At 46.3% G+C, this 22,224-nt stretch overlaps 1 protein-coding gene across 2 annotated transcripts in view; it reads right to left on the bottom strand.

Annotated features, from left to right (window-relative positions):
* KNTC1 (kinetochore associated 1) overlaps window positions 1-22,224 on the bottom strand; it is a 495,394-nt gene that overhangs the window by 52,573 nt on the left and 420,597 nt on the right. For both annotated transcript variants that reach the window (XM_069214955.1, XM_069214954.1), the window contains exons 58-60: window positions 17,877-17,931; window positions 17,390-17,453; window positions 1,996-2,125 (exon numbers count right to left, since the gene is read on the bottom strand). In XM_069214955.1, the coding sequence (XP_069071056.1) occupies window positions 1,996-2,125; window positions 17,390-17,453; window positions 17,877-17,931 (249 nt within the window). The remainder of the gene's footprint in view (window positions 1-1,995; window positions 2,126-17,389; window positions 17,454-17,876; window positions 17,932-22,224) is intronic.

The following is a 22,224-nucleotide window of genomic DNA, read 5'->3' as shown; positions in this document are numbered from 1 at the left end:
TGGCACCAATATAGGTGCTGTGGACACACGCGGAACCGAACGATGCCACCAATCGGCATGCAGGGGTATTGCTCCCGAAAAATCTTCGGGATCCAGTCTGACACCTGGTAAAATTCTAAGGTAAGGAATCTGTAGCTAGAAGTCTCTATCAGGTAATACATTTTTGCCCGTAGAGTCAAATCTTTCAGATTTGCCGTCCGGTGGAGCAGTTGGAAATGAATTTATGTTGACTTCTTTCATGGAGGGCTGTGCCTCCAGGTTCTCAGAACTGCATGTAGTGTCAAAAATTGAGGCTCGGCTGGCTCTGGCCTGTGATATCTTGCAATATATCGACTCACTACTGGAACAGGGGAAAGGTTTTGATCATCCTGCTAGAACTGGATCGGTCAGGGCTTCACTGAAAAGCAGTAAGGACTCAGAGGTAGTTATCCTGGGATAAATTTTTATGGAAGGAGGGTAGCCATAGTCTAGTCAGTGGTGAGTTTTACTTTCAGAACTTCTGAGCCGTCCTCACCGCAAAATAAGCAATCACTTCTGTAGGAGGCCCCAAAGGTAAATCCAGGGCAGACTTGGGGGAAGTGTCCAAGTTATTGGAGTTCTGCAAGTCAAAATAAAGGCAGGATCTGTATAGTGAGGTTGCAGTAAATACTCTGAATTGCGTGGAACATGGTCACGCTCACGTAAGGCTTCTGAAGCTGATCCAAAATGACCTCCATCCTCTGAAAATATTGCTGCCTTTATAGGGGGAGTGACACACAGCCCTCGCAAGCCTGATTATCTGCATTGGGAAAGCTCTTTCTGGGGATGGCTCTAGACTGGAAACCTGAGCAAAGGACAGATCCAGAACAAGCATTGCAGGAGTCTAAGGTGGCGACAATGGAGGTGGAAGTAGCTAGTATTCTCAACTTTGTCCAGAAATAGTTGGTTCTGGAGGAAAGCACAACGGTGGAGGATCTACTGCAGATCTTATTGCTTCATGGCCTCAATTTGCTGCGGAGGCGACAATGGCTTGGAGAACTCAAGGTGCGTTAGCTCTAGATTCCGCATCAGGTCCAAGCCACAAGCAGGAGTCGGGCAATGCTAGAGCTGACTGTGCAACCATTCCTTGGAGTGAGAGTGACTGCTCACTCGAGAACAATGAGTGCGTTTCTAATGCTTCTTCTTCTTTGACTGTCTTTGATTTCAGCGTTGACCTACCAGACAGGGGTTACCTCTATCAACAGTAGCCCTGCTTCTTGTATTTCACGGCATGGACCTATACTTCTCATTTCCTGATGGCCCTCCGGTGCATCAGGGAACTTTTGTCATGCCTGGTGCTGAGGCAACCACATCTGCTTCTGAAACCGGTGGTATGCCACTGTCTTTGCATGCATGCTGCCAACGTTTTGAAAGTTTGAGCACTCTGGTGAATAAAAATGAAATTGAGACCAGAGCACCAGATTTGTGTCTTTGTGTGTGGAAAAAGTGGAACTGATGTCCAGGGGGTGTCATCTTTATGCCGTTCCCTGTCATGCATGGAGGAGGGGTGGTGACACCTGATTTCATGCAAGACCTACTGCAAGAGTTTCCAGATACAGTCTGGAGCCTGGGGAGATTAACATGGTGAGGAATCTGTGTTAAAAAGTATCTTTGAGAAGAGCACTGTATTTTTATCTCTGTTTTAGAAATTTCTCGCACATAAGGACAGTAAATGTATCATTTTAAGATATTTGTTAGATTGCAAATTATTCCACACAAAAGTTGTCAGGAACAAGAAAGTGCCCCCACTCAGAAAATGTAGCAACATTTAGTGTTAACCCATCACAGTGACAAATTTTAATTTTCTGGATCTCTTGACTTCTAAGGAATGCACCTGGCATCCATAGTCATAGTTTTTGCATCAAATTTGTGGTTACACGCTGCATCTTTTCTCTCAGCAGAGGGAAGGCGCAAAAGAAAAAACTATACAAAAGTGAAACCTGATAATCATGTCAGTACTCAATTCATCTGCTGTACCTGAATTTGCTGCTCTTTCTTCTCAGTGTTCGGAATTAACAGCAAACATCCTATTGTAAAAGCTGGCAGATTTAACTGTGCATACTGCCTTGCAATTCCAACCAGGTCCAAATCAGCTAAAACAGGACATCTGTAACAACAAAACAATAACCACAGTTACAAAACAGCAAGGAATAAAAACACATGTGTGGTTTGAAACTAACACCAATATGTGTGGGATGCCTTTTTAGCAAACAAGAACAGCAGCATATAGCTCATGCAGAACGGAATGCTCTGTAACTTAGAAGAATGATTTACAAACACATCGATAAGAGAGTCACACATTCTTATTTCAGAATGACCGCAAGTATGAGGGGCAATATGCCAGTGATCAGTTAATCATCCGGTTTCAGAGAGGGGTTGGAAATGTAATGGAGTTGAAGAATGGAAATCTGATTGTTTAATGCTTCAACATGGGTTTTGAAAAACAATACCAGTTGTCCTCATATGAAGAGTTTCTTGCTGGGGGAAATTGCTAAAAAAATATTTACTACATACTCTTTGAATCTGTAATATAAAATTAAATAAATGTAATCTATGCAAAGTAAAGCAACACCATAGAAATGACTGTTCCTTAACATTCATATTGACTGTATTGTTTATCAGGCAGTATACAAATTATTTCTTATTATTTAGAAAGATGCGTAGATATGCACACCTGACCCACCTAACAACTTTCTTACTTTTGGTAATTCTATTTCTAGTGGATGCTCTATCTAGTCCCAGATTCATCATTGTTAGAATATCCCCAGGCATGAAACTGGACGTGGAAGATTTTTCAGTGTAGCCCCTGTGTACCGGTAGGTAGCCTCATGTGGCCACATGTCGACTTTGCTCTACCCTGGAAGTGACAGTTGGATCTGAAAAAAGAGCCACAGTAGAGTGCTGACCTTACTTTCTTTCTTCACAATGCCCGCGGCCTCAGATGAGGAGCCAAAACCCAATTATCTGTGCCAGTGTGTATATTCTAATTTGGGAGCTTTTAGTAAGTAACAGAAGCCATTCCACAGAACTGGGAGGTGGGAGTGCAGTGAGGAATCTGGGGACAGATAGATTATCCACCAGAAAGAGGGTTATCAAAAGGTAACTAACTTGTTATTTGATGGATACTTCTAAACTCATATTCCTCATACTCAGGATAAATGTCAAAGAAGCACCTCCCACGGTCTGGCAAAGTCCGACAGGAACAAGAGGCTGAATGCCCTTCTTCTCTGACCTGGCTGTCAATTTATTAATGCCTTGCGAAGGAATGCACTGATGCCCATGTTGCAGCCTGCCAAATATCCAGTCAATTGAAAGCAGCCTTGGCCCTGGTGGAATGGGCCCTCAGTTTTTCTGGAGACGGCTTCTTGGCTAGTACGTAGCAGATCTTAATGCAGACGACTATCCACGGGGATGAAGTCCTTTTCTGCACTGTCTTGTCTTTCTTTGCCCCAGAGAACTCCACAGAGAACTGATCGCCCACCCAATGGACTCTTACGCAATTAACATAAAAATGCACCACTCATTTGAGGTACAAATGATGAAGGCTCTCCTCCCCGTTCGAGGGGAGAGATGGACAGAAGGATGTCGGAAGTGTTTTTGACCGCCGACATGAAAGGGAGTCACTGCTGTTGGTAGAAAAGCCGCCCTAGTCTCAGTATCAGTTTGTTCTGAACGAAGGTGGTGTAGGGCGGCTAAACTGAAAGAGCCTGAAGCCCACTCAACCAATGAGCTGAAGTTATTGTGACGAGAAAGATTGCCTTCAGAGACAGGAGACGTAGAGGACAGCAATGCATTGGCTCAAAAGGCATGCCCATAAGAAAAGTGAGGGTCCAATAAAGATTCCATTGTGGCATCACAAAGGGTTTAGGAGAAAATACACGAGCCTTTAAAGAATTGCATTACAACAGGTAATTTAAAGAAGGATGGCTGGACCAGCAAACGCAAAAAGGCAAAGAGGGCCGACAAATAACATTTAACAGTGCCCACTACAAGTCCTTGCTGGGCAAAAAAAAAACATCAAACAATAATACATCAAAAGTTTATCCTGCAACGGGTATGTATTATGGATGCCACACTAAGGCACAGACTTGTCCCAGCGTCCGGTGTAAACAGACTTTGCTAAAGGCTGCAAAGATAACATTCACCACTTCGGAAGGGAGATTGAATGTATTCAACTGCTACCTCTCAATCTCCATGCATCGAAGTGTAGATTGTGCAGACTCCGGTGCAAGATCCTACCCTCCTTCTGCATCAGAAGATCCTCATGAAGTGGCAGCCTGATCTCCTGGCCCAGTCTGGAGCCACTAAGATGACTTGGGTCTGGTAATTCCTGATCTTCTTTAGAGCTCAGGGCAGGAAAGGTAGTGGTGGGAAGGCATACAGTAGTCCCATGCTCCAATCTAGGAGGAATGGGACTCAGAAAGTCGTCTTAGGAACTCAAGTGCGCAAAAGTGCGGACACTGCTTTCTTGGCGATGGCGAAGAGATCAAGCCAGGGTTCTCCTCGTTACTGGAACATGCCCTGTGCCACATTTTACTGTAAGTGCCATCTATGATTCGTTAGCACTGCTGGCTGAGTTTCTCCGATGTGGAATTTAAAGATCCCACCAGGAAATGTGTGATGATTCAGCCAGTTCCAGGGGAGCAGGGCCTCTTAGTACAGGACCAGGACCCCCATGCCACCTTCCTTGTTGTGATGAGCTGAACCAACTTCCATTCAATGGATGGCAGGAAACCTTTCAATACCAAGCGAATGGCCCACAACTCCAACAAGTTAATGTGATGATCGGTCTCCGCCAGAGCACAGAGTCCTCTGACCTCCGCAACCCAGGTTTGATAATTTTGTCATCATCGTCAGATCTGGGTGTGGTAGCTACAGGGGGTCTGCTGCTGATCCAGTTCCAGCTGAGCAGCCACCAATGCAGATCTTCTGCAATCTCCTCTGAAACCGGAGTGGTATCTGGCATGCTCCTTTGGTGCTGGGCACACTGACACTTCAGATCTCACTGCAGAATCCACACATGCCATCTGGCATGGGTGCAGGAAACCAATAAGCCAAGAAGACTCAAAGCCATCCTCACGGAGATCCAGGACTGAGGCTGAAACATCAGGATCATAACCCAAATGTCCTGGACATGAGGGGAAGGCCATAAAACGCACTGGATCCAGAATGGTTCAGATAAATGGGAGCCTCTGTCAAGGAGTCAGGTGTGACTTCAGCACATTGACAGTGAACCCCAATAATGTCAGGAGGATGCCTGTCATCTGAAGGTGGACCACGACTGACTGTGGCAAGCTTGCCTGCAACAGCAAGTCATCAAGGTAGGGAAAGACTGGTATGCCCGACCTCTGAAGATGTGCTGTGACCACTGCCATTCATTTTGTGAACACCTGAGAGGCACACTGAAAAACTTAATTTTGCTCCTGGCCCACCTTGAATAGCAAGTAGTGTATATGGGCCTGCAGAACTGAAACATGGAAATAGACGTCCTGCAGGTGAAGTGCTACCCATCAAGTCTCCTGGATCCAGGAAAGACAAACCTTGGCCAGGTGAGCATCTTAAATTTGTCCTTCGGCTGGAAAAAGATAAAGTAAAAAATCTAAAACGGGACAAAGCCTCCGTCCATTTTTGGCATTAGGAAATAGTGGGTGTAACATCCAGTACCTATTTCCAAGGCTGTCACTCTCCCTATGGCGCACACACTAGTCCCGACTGCTCTGCCAAAGCAATCAGTAGGGTCAAGTCCTTATTTGATGACATATTTTGCTTTGTCCTGGCCATCATGAATAGTTTGCACCAGGTTGGCCGGGAATTCCTCTGGGCACTGCTGGCAAAATGTTGGCACCCATGTCCCATTATTTGTGGGAGTCCCTGCCAGGCAAACAGCTGGCAGTGACTGACTGAGGGCCTAGGCAGGCCAAGGAGAACATTTGTTTCCTGAATGTCTTATTTCTTTTAGACCCTCTGTTTGGAGGGGAGTTTGGGAGGGTTGTAGGAAATTGGAGTTGGGATTAACTCTGCAGGTAGATACCTGAACTATGAGGCTCTTAAGTGCTGTGTCAGGAAAGCAGGATCACCTAGAACAGGCCTTTGGCATTGGGTACCTGCTTATTCACAGGTGGGCAAGAACAAAGCCTAGACTAGGTATCCAATTAGAGTGTCAACAAGGGCTTCATTGAATGACTACAAGGGATCAGACAAAGCCTTCCCATGCTGAAATACATAAGTGAAGCCATTGCTTTTCTACTTCAATAGTAGGTAACTGTCAGTCTAGGACACTGGCTGTACATCTGATGACCAAAGGAAATGAGTATCTCTTCTGTTGAAAGGCCAGGGGTAGAACCCACCCCAGTATCAGAGCAAGTATCCCACCAAGTGGCCTCTTGTATGTCAGAGTAGAAATTGTTGCCATTATATTGTGGGAGAACTACATCCCTATCATCAACAATCCCACCAAAAGCTGTTGACCTTCGTCTGAGCCCGATCCAAAAAAAGAAGGTGGAGTGCTGGAGGGTGACTCCCAGGTAAAGGCAATGTTTTGTCAGAGTCAAATGAATTGGGACATGGATGGTTAGAACTCTTCTTGGACATGACCTCGGTCAAGACAAATTGGGTTCAAAGACAGACACAACAATAGGAACAGCATCCTCCTCTGGCAATGTCCAGACCAGCGTCGAAGTGCAGGAGCAGGTGTGGATCTTGGCAGCCGATTTGAAGTCAGTTCCAGAGTTGGAGCTGAACATTAACAAGTCAGGAACCATAAACGTCTGTCAGCAGTAATCCAACTGGAGTCCTCCGTGGATGTGGTGTGGCCTGAAGGCCCACCAGAGGGGCCAAAAAGTGTGCCAAAGATTCACAACATGGCTCCTCTAAAGCTTCTTCTGTTGCAATGTTGCCAATCGCCATGGAAATTTAGAGTGGGAAATGGCTCCTCGGAGGAGGACCAGGAGCGAGTCCAAGATGGCACCTTGACATGAAGATGCGGATTAAAACAATGACCTGTTGCAGTGACCGGTCTGCGCCCTCCATTTCAAGCGGGAACAGGACATAGGCAAAATGGCTTAGTTTTGCGTTCCTGGATTGTCTTGGAATTCATAAGAGAATGTTCTTGACACGATTTGAAGTGGTACCCCGAATGCAATCCATCGCACACATTTGATTGCAACAGTCCCTACAATATTTAAACCCTGCAGTTTTGGAGGGGATATGGTCCCTTGCACACTGGAAAAAACAAGTTATGAACCTTTGATACAACTCTTTCTGATAGAGACTTTATCTAAGTGCAGATTCAGACTGGATCCAGAATCTTTTTATTTTTTAAGCAATTCTCTTGCATGCCAGTAGGTAGTGTCATTCACTGAAGAATGGGGTCAATCGTGCTGGAAGTGATGTGCGCAGTGACATACAAGCGTCACCCCAGCACGCTGACCTGAGCTCTTTACTATTATTTCTGCACCAGAAGCACAGAGCCAAGCTGAGGATGAGTGACCAGGGTGCCAAAAGTGAGGTCCAAAAGGATCTTTTAATTTAGAGAAGTCCATCCTCAGAACAGGAGAGGATGGGAAGGTAGGTAAGGAATCTGCAGCTAGATAGTCTTTACGAGATAGAGCATAACAGAAGGTAAGTAAATTGTTATCTGCTAGAGCCTTCTAGCAGCAAATTCCTTTCCTTAGAATAGATACCAAAGCAATACCTCTCACCAGAGTTGGGTCTGTGGATTGTTTCAGACTAAGAAGTCCTAAAGGACCGAATGGGCAAAGTGTCCATCTTGCCGGACCCCACTGTTGAGGCAGTAGTATTTGGCAAACATGCTCACAAATGCTGCACAATGGATGTCCAAGACTGAGGCGCCTCTAGCTAATGCAGTGGTTGCAGCTGTAGCTCTGATAGAGTGAGCTCTTAGTCCCTCACGGGGCTGTTTCTTGGCCACAGCAGATGTTAATACAGAGGATGACCCATTAAGAGATGGTTCTCTTTTGAATTGCCTTTCCTTGCCCCTGCAAATGCAGGAAAGAGTTAATCATCCACCAGACAATCTTTTGTCAGATTTGAATAGAACAGTAACACTTTTATTGGATTGAGGCATTGAAGTCTCTCCTCTTCTTTAGAAGGATGAGGAGGGTGATGTTAGGCAGGGTGATGGTTTGCCAGACATGAAAAGGTGTTACCACCTTTAGTAAAAAAGGATGCTTGAGTCCTTAGCACCAGTTTGCTTGGAACAAAAATGGAGCATAGGGAGAGTAAATGGACAGTGCTTGTAACTCTCAAACCTTTCTAGTAGATGTTGTCACCAGAAGGAAGACAGTTTTAGAATTAAGAACGTGGAGGACAGCTATGCATTGGTTCAAAAGGGGAACACAAGAAGAAGGAAAGGCCTAAATTCAAGTCCAATTGAGGCATAATGAAGGGCATAGGAGGTAACATATGCTTTAAAGCTTAAAGGAATCTAGTCCGAACAAGTGACTTGAAAAGGGAAGGTTGGTCTGACAACCATGGAAAGGTAGAAATGGCAGAGAGATATCCTTTCACTCTGCCCAAAGCAAATTGTTGCTGGGCCAGGGAGAGGACAAACGAGAGAACTTCAGACAAGGGTGCAGACAGAAGATCAAACGATTTAGATGAACACCAAGCCACAAACTTGCCTCATCTGCAGACAAATAGTTTTAGAGGAAGAACACCTGGCTGCTAGAATGACATCACACACTGGTCGGTCTCCATTCATAAAGATAGAGTGTGGACAGGCTCAGTCTCAGTACCCTGCCCTGTTGCTGTGACAGAAGATCCTCGAAAAGGGGCAGCTTGACTGGGGGGGCAGATGCTCAGGAGGTAAGGATACCATACTCTCCGTGGCCAGTCCAGAGCCACAAGAATGACTTAGACCTGGTCATTCTTGATCTTCTTGAGAACTTTGGACAGGAGTGGCACCTGCGGAAAAGCGTGCAGGAGTCCTGAGCTCCACTGAAGCCAAAATGCGTTTACGTGCAAGAATCACTTTGGAAGCCCTAATGTGCAGAAGTGCTGACATTGCTAAACATGGCAATGGCGAATAGATCTAACCAAGGTTCTCCCCGGTCTCGGAAGAGACCTTGCACCACTTTTGGATGAAGACTCCATTTGTGAACCGTTATGCATTGACGGCTGAGTTTGTCTGCTCTGATGTTCAGAGAGCCAGCCAAGTGTTGAACTTCCAGGGAAATGCCTGATGTTCCGGCCATGTCAAGAGGTGCAAGGTCTCCTGACAAAAAGTCCACGACCACACCCCGCCCTGTTTATTGTAATACCACATGGCAGTGGTGTTGTCCGTGAACACTTGAACTAGTCTTCCTCTGCCTGAAGGAAGAAAGGCTTTCAATGACAGTCAGATCGTTCTTAGTTCCAAGAGACTGATGTAGAGCGGAGACTACACCGGCGAGCAGAGTCCTGATCTCCACCTTTTCGAGGTGGCTGCTCCTACCCACATGTGACGCATCTGTTACCACTGTGAGCTTCGGGTGGGGAAGCAAGAAAGGACTGCTATTGATGCAATCGTGGTCCATGAGCAACCTCCGCAGGTGTTTTGCCATTCCCTCTGATATCTAGAACAGGTCAGATAGATTTCCCTGATGCTGTTCACACTGGGTCTTCAAATCCCACTGCATGTGCCAACAGTCATGTTTCACCAACAGGAAGCAGGAGATTCTGCCTCAGAGTTGGTCTCACTGAAATCCAGGGTAGAGGCCAAAACATACAAATCATAGCCCGAACATTCTGAACTCGCTGTTCCGGAGGAATAGTCCGAAACTGCACTGTATACAGAATAGCTCGGATGAAAGGGAGCATCTGTGAGGGAGTCGGCTGTGACAATGGCATGTTGATAGTGAACTCCAGCAGATGGAGGAAGTCCGCCGTAGACTGGAGGTTGGAGACAACTGCCTGATACAAGCCCACCTTAAATAAGCAATCATCAAGGTACAGGAAGATTGGAACCCCTGACTTCAGCAGATGCGCTGCAACCACCACCATCACCTTGGTGAGCACTCGAGGGGCACTGTTAAGACCGAAGAGGAGAACAGCTAACTGATAATGCTCCTGGCCCACAATGAATTGCATGTGGAGTTTGTGGGCAGGCACAACAGAAATGTGGAAATAAGCGTCCTGCAAGTCAAATGATACCAATCTAGTCTCCAGGGCAGATTAGACCTGAGGCAGGGTTAGCATCTTGAATTTTTCCATTTTCAAGAAATGGTTGAGAGGGCGCAGATCTAGGATAGGACCTTGACTGCCATCCTTCTTTGGCACCAGAAAGTAGCAGGAATAGCAACCACAATCTACTTCTGATGCTAGTACCCTCTCGAGAGCTCCTTTCGCCAGAAGGGCCTGTACTTCCTGTTGCAAGAGTACAAGGTGGTCTGCAGATCTTGGGATGGAGGAAGTGGCTTTGGGAATGGTTGGAATGAGAGGGCGTCACCCTTTTGGACAACTGAAGCACCCATTTGTCTGATGTAATGCCCCTTCATTGGTGCAGATATTGTTTTATTCTGCCACCAACCAGGTCCATGCTGGACTGAGGACACACTAAAGAGGCTTTGACTGAGCAGCTGAGGTTTCTAGGAGCCGCAGCCATGAAGGATGGAGCCTGCTGACCATAGGGACTAGGCAGGAAAGGAAGCGGCTGGTAGATGCTACTGTAGCTAAGGTAAGGGTGCAAAGCAGAATGCAGCTGTCCGAGGGCTACGGAGAGCCCCTTCAACCTAGCAGTGGCTCTACTATTCTTGAATCGCTCCAAGGACAAATCTGCCTAGTCTCCGATGAGACAAGTCCCATCAAAGGGCATGCCCATGAGTTAGGCTTGGACATCCCCTAAAAAGCCAGTATTCCTCAAACAGGTGCGACGTCTCAGCGCCACAGAAGAAGCAAAGGCTGTGCCCAACGAGTTGGTCGTAGCCAACCCTCATTAAATCGTGAACTTTGCCCGTCAGCAACAGCTTAGGAGAGTATGGCCTGAGCCTCATCCAGAACCAAAGGCAGCAAATGTGCAACTGTATCCCACACAGTATGGGAGTAACAGCTCAATAAGCAGGTGTTCACAGAATGCAGTGCTAGGCTGGCAGAAGGAAATAATTCTCTTTTCAAAGGTATCCAGCATCTCGGATTCCCTTTCTAGTGGTGTGGTAGGAAACACACCGGGATTGATTTGGGACTGTGAGGCCTGGACCACCAGGATCTCAGGTGTTGGGTGCGGGGTGAGGAAGGCTGGGTCCCTGGGCATGGGACAGGAGACAGTCCTGTGCACAGGAGTGCCTGTGCAGGGCTTAGCCTGAGGAGGACATCAGGGAGTTCTTCGTTGAAGGGTAGAAAGGGTTCTGATGGGGATACCCTGTTTGAAACACCTCCATCAAATCGTTTGTTTTGACTTGAACACTGGGCAGGTGTAGGTCCAGGACCTCAGCCGTCCTCCAGACTACCATTGCAAAGGAAGCCCCTTTCTCCATAGCCACTGTGGGAGGAAAGAGGAGGCCAGTGTCTGGTTAGGTATCAGGACCAGTGGCTTCAGCCCGGTCCTCAAAACAGCTGTTATTGGCCATGTACTCTGCTAGGGGGTCAGTGTAGGGCTAGGGATCCTCAGATCCCCTCCATTCATGTTCCTTAGTGAGCCCTTTAGTGTAATAGGGCCTAGTCTCCAATTCAGGCTGGAGTGCACATCAAATATGTGTGCACCAAGTTAAGATCCCACTGAGGCATGACAAAGGGACAGGGAGGACCTTGACTGCAAGGGTGGTAGACGCAGTGGCTGCGATACTGTTGTGCACATTGCTTGGGCTGAATTTGCTAATGGTATGGGGTACCTCTGCCGAAGCTGTGAAAGAAACAGTACGGCTGATACAGCTAGCAAAGTGGGGGCAGATAACGCCCAGAAGAGTGCTGTAGCCCTGCTCTCCTTGAACTGCTCCAGTGTGGAATATGGCTTGTTTCCCAAAAGGTGGGTTCCATGCCTGAAACATCAGTTGGCCGCAGCCAGGCCTAGTGCCAAATGGCGATGCTAGTGCTGATGGACCACCCAAAGGAATCGATTGTGTCCAAGATACAACTAATTGTGAATTTGGTTGCATTGTAACTGTCTTGGATGGCTTGGGTGAGGACAGAGTTGAGGCTTTCTGGGACACCTGAAGACAACAAACCCCAACGAGCATGGGAATAGCCGTCCAGGAAGCATCTAGAATTCAAACACTGAATGGCCAAGCTGATGGAAGAAAATACCCACTTTTTAAAGGTCTCCACTTGTTTGGACTCCCTATCAGGGGGAGTAGCCAGTAAGGTATTAGAGTTCGTCCAACTTGTATATGCCTGCACAACCAAGATTTCAGGGGAGAGGTGCTGAGACAAAAATGCAAGGTTGACTGTGGCAAGATGGTTGGGTCTCATAATCTGGCAACTGACTGGGGCGCCAGAGCAAGGTTTGGCCCAAGCCCAAAAAAGGGTTTCTGTAAGTGTCTCATTGATGGGCAAGAAGGGCTCCGTGGATGTTTACCCCAGCTGGAGCACTTTTGTAAGGACATTGTTTTTTACTTCTAAGGTGGGGAAATGTTTTGGCTGCACTATGAAAGACCACTGAATAAGAAGTGCTCTCCTCAGTGACAGGACCGGGGGGAGAGAGGAGCCCCAACTTTGGGGAAGTATCAAGGCCACTGGCTTCCTGAAGTTCATCATACCAATTTTCCTCGTGGTATGGTTGCTCTGTTTCATCACTGGCATCATGATCATTGTCCACATCTGTGCCAAGTAAGGTATCCAACATATGTGTCCTCCTTTGTAGGGTAGCAAGTCAAGTGAGAGAGGTGGCACTATGATGGAAGCTAGCGCAGCCTCAGTCGAAGTCATAGCGGCACAAACTCAGAGTCAGAAAGCACAACAAGCACCTTGTCCTCTCCTATCAATGGAATCAGTATTGAGGCTCTGAGACCAGTGTGTAGCGTGGTGCTGGACGCAGAGCCAGAATGGAAGCTGGAGGAGACCCAGTGGTAGATTTGGAGGGTCCAAATGGAGCTGAGGGTGAGCCAGCTGGTGGTACTCTAGATGGAGAGCCTCTTGGCTCCATAGGGCCTGAAGGCGCGCCTGAACAAGTTAGTAAGGATCCGAAGAGTTGGAGCGCAGAACTCTCTGATCTGCATCTGCACAACAAAGGGCCATGGAAACTCTGGGTGTGCCAGGACACGTAGTGGTATAAACTCAGACATTGATCGAGTTTAGGAGTGAGATCGAGAGAAATGTTGATGGGCTCGTGCCTTCTCAGGAGCATGATAGTTGTGGGAAGGGGCTGAGCTCCGCTTGGAGTCCTTGTATTTTATCTTCAACTTACCCGAAGACTTGGAGTGCAACAAAGACCAAATCCCGAGAACGACTTCTGGACTGGGACCAGGACCATCACCTTTCAACTTAGACCGGTCTCATTGTGGGGGGACTTATGGTGCATGGTGATAGAGGTTCAACTTGCATCTCTTATGGCCTTTGGGTTCGTACACATGCAGTCAGTGCAGGCCTTAGAGTTGTGGCTCGACTTCAAGCAAACCTCAGGAGGATCTCTCACAGAAATGTATTCGCAATAGTCCTTACAGGGTTTGAATCTTGCATCTTGGGAGGTGATATGTCCCTTGGACACTAAGTTTTTGGTTGAAAAGCTGTCGCAGAGTCAAGAGGTAATTTCGGATCCACATCTGGTGGTGTGGAAATAAAGGAACTGACGTGAATTGGTGCTGCTGTATATGTAGGCCTGCACGTCATTTCCAGGGCAGAAATGCGACAGTGTGAAGCCCCTAAGTGCCACCTACTGGTACACGGAGGTACAGCTTAAAAGTTTCCTGATTCACTCTGATGCCTGGGAAATATTCAAACAAACAGTGAGGTATCTCCAAGTTAGAAGTCTCTAACAGAAACAGGAATTTAGAGAAAATTCAATCACCTGACAAGCAAAAGTTGGGAGCTAGCACCAGATCAATGGACGAAGGTGCGTAATGAAAGGAAGTGACCTCAGCATGCTTAGGTGGTGCTTATATACAACTCTGACTGTCACTTCTGGGTCAGAGTGAGGCTGACGTGGAGCTGCAGAATGACACCTATCAGCACATGGAGTCTATGCTGTAAAAAAACTTCCAGATCTAGTCTGGGCTTTGGGGATATTCACAAGGTGAGGAATATGTGGTTAGAGGTCTCCATCATGCACCACCTTCACACAGGGGCCACTGACATGATCTGGAAGGAGTGGACCACCATCTCAGATATCTCCCAAATGGCATCGGAATAACAGGCCAACAAGTACATGGCACTGCACAAACAGAGAGTAAAGGCCACCCCCAATAACAACATGTTCCTCCTTAACGCATCTACATGACACCACTCCTCAGGCAGAGGCGAGGAGGAAGAAGTGCAGCTGAGTGCATGAACGAAAAAGGGAGGCCACTCTAATCATCTAGTAGTGGTACAAAGAACAAAAATGTGGGTGCATCGTCAGCCATGCAATATCTGTGCATGATAAGATGACAGAGAACAACCAGATCCAAGACAGGTCTGTCCGTACTGTCCGAGTTGGGACCCCAAGTGCCTCAAAGAAGGGCTAAGAGGGTTATGATGAGGAAGCACAAGGTTGTATGAGCTACGTCAACAAGTCAGTCTTCACCTCCACTACAGGCAGGGCCAATTCCAAGACTCCCTAACACAAGCTAAAATGGAAGGAGCAGACTTGCTCCAGAGGGAGGTTCAAAGACCTGTTGATGTCAAAATCGCATTGACAGAATGAAAATCCATTCAGAATGCCTTCACAGAATGAGAGGAAGAAGCAGCAACAGCCTCTCCATGTCCAATAGTGGTGCAAGTACACTAACACCCTGAAGGGTAAGTCCAACGAGGGCCATCCACCAAACACACCTTCATCATCACTTAATGGCCAGCATCAGAACAATTTCCTGGTGCAAAGAAAAAGGGTTAACACACGGTGGAGTTTAGGATGGTGGCCCCCCCCCTCTGGAACTAACCCCAGCATTGAAGCCGAACAAACAGGCATGGGCTCCAGTGGCAGAAGGGAAGCCAGTGAGGTGATGCCGACAAAGACGACCAAGGTCGTCCAGTACAGAGTTGTAAGATCGAATGTCCCTAAGCTACCTTGGGGTTTGGTGCACACCAGAGGGCACCTAAGGCTGGTGGTGCATCATCAGCAAAGCCTGAGTGAATTTCGACACATAAGCGGGGTCAGAGCTAGGAAACTGAGAACCCCATGCGGCAAGACTAAGGGCCTCACTATGAACATGGCGGTCCAGACCGCCATGCTGGCGGGAATTACAGCCACCAGCATGGCAGCCTGGACCGCCATATAATAAACAAGGGAAGACCGCCACAGGCGGCTCTCCACTACTGCCAGGCTTCTGCCGACAGGCAGCCTGACAATGGCGGATTTCTTTATCTGACAGGACAGCACTGCCCTCCGGATAAAGAACCCGTTTTCCTCCAGCCTTTCCCTGGTGGTTACCCCCACCAGGGAAATGCTGGTGGAAGGGGTGCTCCGGGGCCCCCATGCACAGCTCCGTCACGGAGGTCACTGCACTGTTTCCGCCCGCCGGCCCAGCGGAATGTTGATTATACGGCCTGCAGGGTCCTCAACAGGCTGGCGGTCTGTGTTCAGACCGCCAGCATGAACACGACGTGGATTCCCGCTGTGTTCATAATGGGGGCCTAAGTATGGTGCCGGAAACGAGTGGGCACTGATGACTGGCCTCTGTCGAACTGGGCAGGAGTGAAGTCAGAGGGTGAACCCAAGGTGGAATACTGTAAGCAGGATTGCTGAGAAACAAGTCTACCCCAAAAGCAATGCAGTCCGGGATGGGAGGGAACATCCCTCAAGTGGATAGAGGCGGAACGACCACCAGAGGTAGGCCATGACCACAGAGCCATCTACTCTGATTAACTCCAGGAGTTCGAACTGTAGCAGCACCTGAACAGGTGACTGCTCTCCTAACCTGGATAGGTAGACGCCTCAAAGACGGCTTAATGCTCACTGCAGAAAGATGTAAATGAGCAAGAAGTCTGTACAAGGCAAGGCTCAAACCAGGTGCCTAAAAAACAATCACTGCTACTATAAGTATAGAAAATCAAAGGAGGTCCCTTTGGATCTGGGTTCAAGGGAGTGGGGGAAAAAAGGAACAGATATCAGCAAGCAAGGTGGCACTTTACATGGCTCTGTTATGTCACAACTGGAGAGGAGACTGGGTCAGGATGGAAGCAAGGCACCACCTGCTGCCACTGGGAGCCATTTCAAGTTTCAGGATCCAGCCTATCACATGGGAGTATTCATTAGGTGAGGACTCCTGAGATAGACCTGCCCATTAGAATACACAGCCACATTGTAAACAATTGGTTATTGTTTTAGTTTAAAAACTTCGGACATAGCCTTCAACAAAAATTGAGGGTTGCAATAAAGCATGTGTGTCCAACAAAGGTCGAGGGAGGATTGATCCGGATTTTCAGCTTATTCACTTACAAAGCATCTCAAAAGAACTCATTAGATAGCTGGTGGGTGTCATGAAAACTGATATCGGTCTTGACCTACAGTGGACATCCCTGTATTAAGTCTTTCATCCTACACCCTTGGAGGAAACCATCTGAAGCTAAAGGGTGGTTTGAGCACCAAAGAAGGTCACAGACATTTGTAAATGTGCTTGATTACAGGGGGTTTTCACACAACAAACGAAAAAGCGATAACAAAATGGACATTTCTCTCCTGCAATTTTTTGCAGCCCGCAATGATACTGAGGGACTTTCACAACCAATAGCACAAAAAGTCCTCAAAAATATGCAATACCAGGTTCCATCCTTGATGAAGGAACCTTTAAATGAGTGACTTCATCTAGGATTCTTTGCAAAATAACCCTATATTGCTCAGGGCAGATACAATGGAACTAGGGAGCAGACTTGTCTGCTTCATCCATAACCCTCAATAGCACCAAATGGCACCTGTCATCCTCCACCTCAATGGGACCGTCCAGAGAAGTACCTCATAGTGGGTCTCATTCCCAAGACACACACAAAGAAAGAGACATTAGAAAAATCTTATTTTTGGCAAATGCTGGTAATGCAGGAATAAGTTAAGTGGATTGTTGTATTCTTCTCATTCCAAGGTCCCTTTATAACATGCTGAAATGCCTTGAAATATGAAATCTAAAATATCACCCACCACTTCAGTCCACACAATGTCTCTTTTAAATAATATGTCAGGAGCTCAAGCAGGAGACCTACATTATTACACACATCTACAATTTTATTTTTGTTATATGGATCTGTAAAAAAAATCAAAATACCTGCAGGGGAAAGGTAATATGAGCAACCAGGAAAACATGCAGGAACTTACTTCAGCAGTACTACAAAGCACTCATAGCAGGCCTCTAGCTGCTTAGGACTAGGTGGACAGGAAGCTGTGAAAGAAAACAGCGGTGGTAAGTCTATAAAAATGAATAACTAATGAAATGCCATTAATTGCAGCAGAACACCATTAACCAGATCCCACAAATCATCAGGATCCACCCATGTCTCCTACTGTTCAGAAAACACTTGCAAACTCACCTGGTCAAGCTTGAGTTACCAGGTTAACTTGTTGCAATACCCTCCCTACTGTACAACTGTAGCCCCACACCCCAACTTTTTCACCATTACCCTCCCCTAACCCAGCTCTTCTCTGGTTCTGCTGCCATATGCTTAGACTACACTGTCATAATGTGTCTCTTTTATGCTGTATGTAAAACGTTCCGCTACCCTGCAGCGAGGGCCACGCTCTATAAAAGGCAATCTAAAATAAACAACAAAAATGACCCAGAAGCGAGAAATACAGGAGCGCATACCGGATAGGAAAGGTGCCAGAATCACATTCCTCCAGGCTCGGCTAAAGTTCGGAATCTATTAAAGGGAACAAAGAGAGGATTCAATGGAAAAATTCATAAGGTATCAGGAATCAGATTTATTACTAGTCGGGTTGCTCTTATGACATTGCCAAAACTTTTGTCTAGGGTGGATGTAATATTCTAGCAGAATACAAAGAGGGTAGCTGCAAGGACTTGCAGACATCCTGCTCCATCATCATTCATCCCTCCATGTCTGCATTGCAACAAGAGATTTCATTTTGCAGCGCTTAGAAAAGGATGTTAAGTATGCACCAACAAAAGACGAATATCCCACTTGGGAACGATTGAACAATGAAGGTGATTTAATGACTTATTTATTTTAAAGAACTGCAAAACCACTTATGAAATGCCGGTCGAATTCTAATTAAAGTTGTAGTGCACATGAAATGGAGATCGTACCTATTTAAGGAAAAACAGACGGGAGTATTTCTACCATTTTGGTTTTATCATCACATGTGCCAACTATTTAAATTGATTGTGCCACGGCGTTTCAAACAGTTGACAAAGGCTAACCTAATAGCCGAAACGCGTCCTGAAGTGAATTAATTGTAATTAATTAAAGCTATGATCCTCAAACTGGAGTGCTGGCTTTCTCTGTATTCGAGGAAGAAGTGTATATTTATATATATATATATATATATATATATATATATATATATATATATATATATATATATATATATATATATATATATATATATACATAAAAAAAAAAAAAAAAACTTACTGGCTGTCACCAATAGGTAGTTATAATTAGGACCACGTTTCCATAGAAAAAGCACTTTTGACTTGCCTATATCTTTTGCGTCATTTGACAAATTTTCACGAAATTCTCCAAAAAAAGGTGCCAGTCATTCTTGTTGCACATGGAAAGTTTTGGGTTGATCTGTCAAGCGGGGGCTGAGACAAATGGAGGGGGGTGTCATTAAACATGTTTCCCATGTTAACTCCCACAGGACCTTTGAACACGACTACAGACCAAATTTGGCAGAAAGTTTGATTTTGTTTAACAGATTGTACTTTTTGTTATTTGGTGTAAATCTGTTCAGAGGTTTTTGAGATATTAAAGAGAAAATACATTTGTACATCTAGAGCTGCAGATCCGTCATGACGTATTCACAGGCATCGCAGCAAATTGGCTGTGATTGGCTGGCTACTACCTGACCAGAAAGTTGCAGCGGCCATTTTAGGTTACGGGACACGGTCCCTAGAGTTGAAAAATAAAGTAAAAAGTGCCATAAGGGGTCAGGGTGGAGGTACCCTGACCCCAGGGGTGAGAGGTAGGTGTCTTTAAGAGTGAAATTATGACCTTAAAATGATTTTTGTTTATGGTGTGCAATATTCGCAAATACTCGCAACGCTCAGTCGGGTCTCCTCTTCCCCCAGGTAAAGTTATGATGAATTCACAAATATCGGTGAAAATAAAAATAAAAAACATTTCAGACTCATTTATACACTAATTCATTCACTCATAGAAGCACTCAAACACTGACACACCCACTCGGATCCTTACGCACCCACTCACAGACCAACTCAAACACTGACACCCACTAACAGACCCACTCAGACAGTCACACATCCACTCATAGACCCAATTAGACCCTCATGCACCCACTCTCACACCCAAGCACACCCTCTCACACCTATTCTCACACCCAGAGACAGACCCTTCAGCAGTCTATGGTATGGGGTTTGGTGGTTATAGAAGGTTGGCCGCAGGGGCTAACTATAACTCGCGCCCATAGGTAACTATAACTCGCCCCCTCGCCATGCACTGCTAATTACCCCACATATTACAACACTCATGACAACTTCTATAACATCATTAAAAATATAAATTAAACATTAGCAGCCAAATTATTGAAGAAAAAACTGTGCATGGCAGGGGCGAGAGTTATAGTTACCTTAGGGCGTGAGTTATAGTTACATGAACTAACTATAACTGCAAATTTCTATGGTTGTGTACAAGTAAATCCAGAACCTAACTATAACGTCCCTGCAACCTTTGTTTTTTTTTTAGGTGTATTTCTGTTTTTTAATTTTATTTCCTGAATATAACACCCATGTAACTTTCTTTTTTTCAGTGAATACCTATGTATATCCATGCATGACACTGTTATTTCAAACATTAGGCCTGACCTGCGAGGTTCATAGAAGGGTGTAATAATTCACCTGGCTGGGCTATATTTATGTTTAGATAAAGTTTGTGTGGCACAAAGATGGCTTTGCATAGAAGCACTGAGTATCTGCAGAAAGTAAAACACAATTGATGAAACATCAGAAAGTCAAATGAGGAGTGAGAGTCATAAAGGAAAATGCAGCAGTATAGATGACAGGAGTTCACGTTAAGTTAACTGCTATTTGAAGAATATACACAGAACAGTGCCAATCACACAAATGAAGTCGAGAGGAGAGGTTAATGAGGAATAAGTACAAACATTTACAAAGTGAGGCTAAAAGCAATATCAGGAGAAAGGTTAGGGAGAGAATTAATTTCCAGACAGGAAAAGCTAAAAACACAATTTTCATGTTGTAGGAGACAAATGGGGAGTATGGTAAGAAAGAAATATAGGGTAAGGCGAGAAAATAAAGAGCTAGGACAAGGAAGAAATGCATTTACTGAACAGGAGGATCTTAAATTGAGATCCAAAAGTAGTCAGGGAGGGGCTGGTGCATGTAATATAGAGAATCTATTTTCATGCTTTAGGATTGCAGCCAAGAAAAGATTGAGAGCAGAGGCCCCTGGATATTTTAAGTTTGTGGGAAAGTGTTCTTCCAGGAAGATTTATTAAGTAGAAAAGTACAAGTGAGTCACTCTAGTGCAGTAGGATGTAAACGTGCCAAAAGCTACACACAGGATGTCCTTTGAACATCAACACTGTGCAGATGGAACACTGACCTTAAATTCCAACTAGAACGTTAACACCACGTGTTGCAAGCTAATAAAGTCTGATGATGAACGAATGTCCCTAGATGCAGTAAGAATGAACAAGAGATACTACAGAAAGTTAGTGCGGCAGTGGCGGTTCCTCTGCTATGGCGGAGGAGCATTTCCTCCTCACCCGCCAGCAGCAGGAAGCCTTTTACTACAAAACAATAATAAACTGCATTATTGTTTTGTAGTAAAAGGGGCGGGCATTGGGGATGACGGGTACGATGGGAGTGCACTCCCCTCAGTGCGCATGTGTGTTTGGCGGCCAAACACACATGCGCACTGTGCTTTCTCCAACCCAGCACTGTGTTGCTGGGCTGGAGAGAGCAGGCACAGGCTCCCAGCCAATCCTAACGGTGCTCTGAGCAGCGTCAGGATTGGCCGCAGGGCAGGCTGGGAGCCTGTGCCTGCAGGAGAGGAGCAGCCTGGTGGTGGCGGCAAGCGAAGGTAAGTGTATATTTTTTTATTAAATGAATTCCCCCCACCCTTGCATGCGCTGCTCCGCCCCTTCAAGGCCCAGCGAGCCGCTCCTGTAGTGAGGAGAGAGGGAGAGTGAAGGGTTTTGTGCGTCCACAGGCTGATTTGAAGTTAAGGCAGATGAGTAAGGAGTGTGTCTAATGAGCTTTATTGTATGATTAATTAAAATCTTCACAATATTAAAAGTGACTGCACTGTAATGAAAACCTTAAATATGAATAGAATGTGGAGGCTCAACCAACGAAGGTGCAGAGGCTCAACCAACGAAGGTGCAGCTTGCTAGGGTGCGGAGGCTCAACCAACAAAGGTGCAGCTTGCCTAGGGTGCAGAGGCTCAACCAACGAAGGTGCAGCTTGCTAGGGTGCGGAGGCTCAACCACAAAGGTGCAGCTTGCCTAAGGTGCGGAGGCTCAACCAATGAAGGTGCAGCTTGCCTAGGGTGCAGAGGCTCAACCAATGAAGGTGCAGCTTGCCTAGGGTGCAGAGGCTCAACCAACGAAGGTGCAGCTTGCCAAAGGTGCAGATGCCAAAGGTGCAGAGGCTCAGCCAACAAAGGTGCAGCTTGCCTAAGGTGCGGAGGCTCAACCAATGAAGGTGCAGCTTGCCTAGGGTGCAGAGGCTCAACCAATGAAGGTGCAGCTTGCCTAGGGTGCAGAGGCTCAACCAACGAAGGTGCAGCTTGCCTAGGGTGCAGAGGCTCAACCAACGAAGGTGCAGCTTGCCTAGGGTGCAGAGGCTCAACCAACGAAGGTGCAGCTTGCCTAGGGTGCAGAGGCTCAACCAACGAAGGTGCAGCTTGCCTAGGGTGCAGAGGCTCAACCAACGAAGGTGCAGCTTGCCTAGGGTGCAGAGGCTCAACCAACGAAGGTGCAGCTTGCCT

The sequence above is a fragment of the Pleurodeles waltl genome, chromosome 11 (assembly GCF_031143425.1).
Source record: "Pleurodeles waltl isolate 20211129_DDA chromosome 11, aPleWal1.hap1.20221129, whole genome shotgun sequence".
NCBI classification, from domain to species: domain Eukaryota; kingdom Metazoa; phylum Chordata; class Amphibia; order Caudata; family Salamandridae; genus Pleurodeles; species Pleurodeles waltl.
Note: the sequence above shows the minus strand (reverse complement) of the source record. Positions and strands in the feature narration are given on the sequence as shown.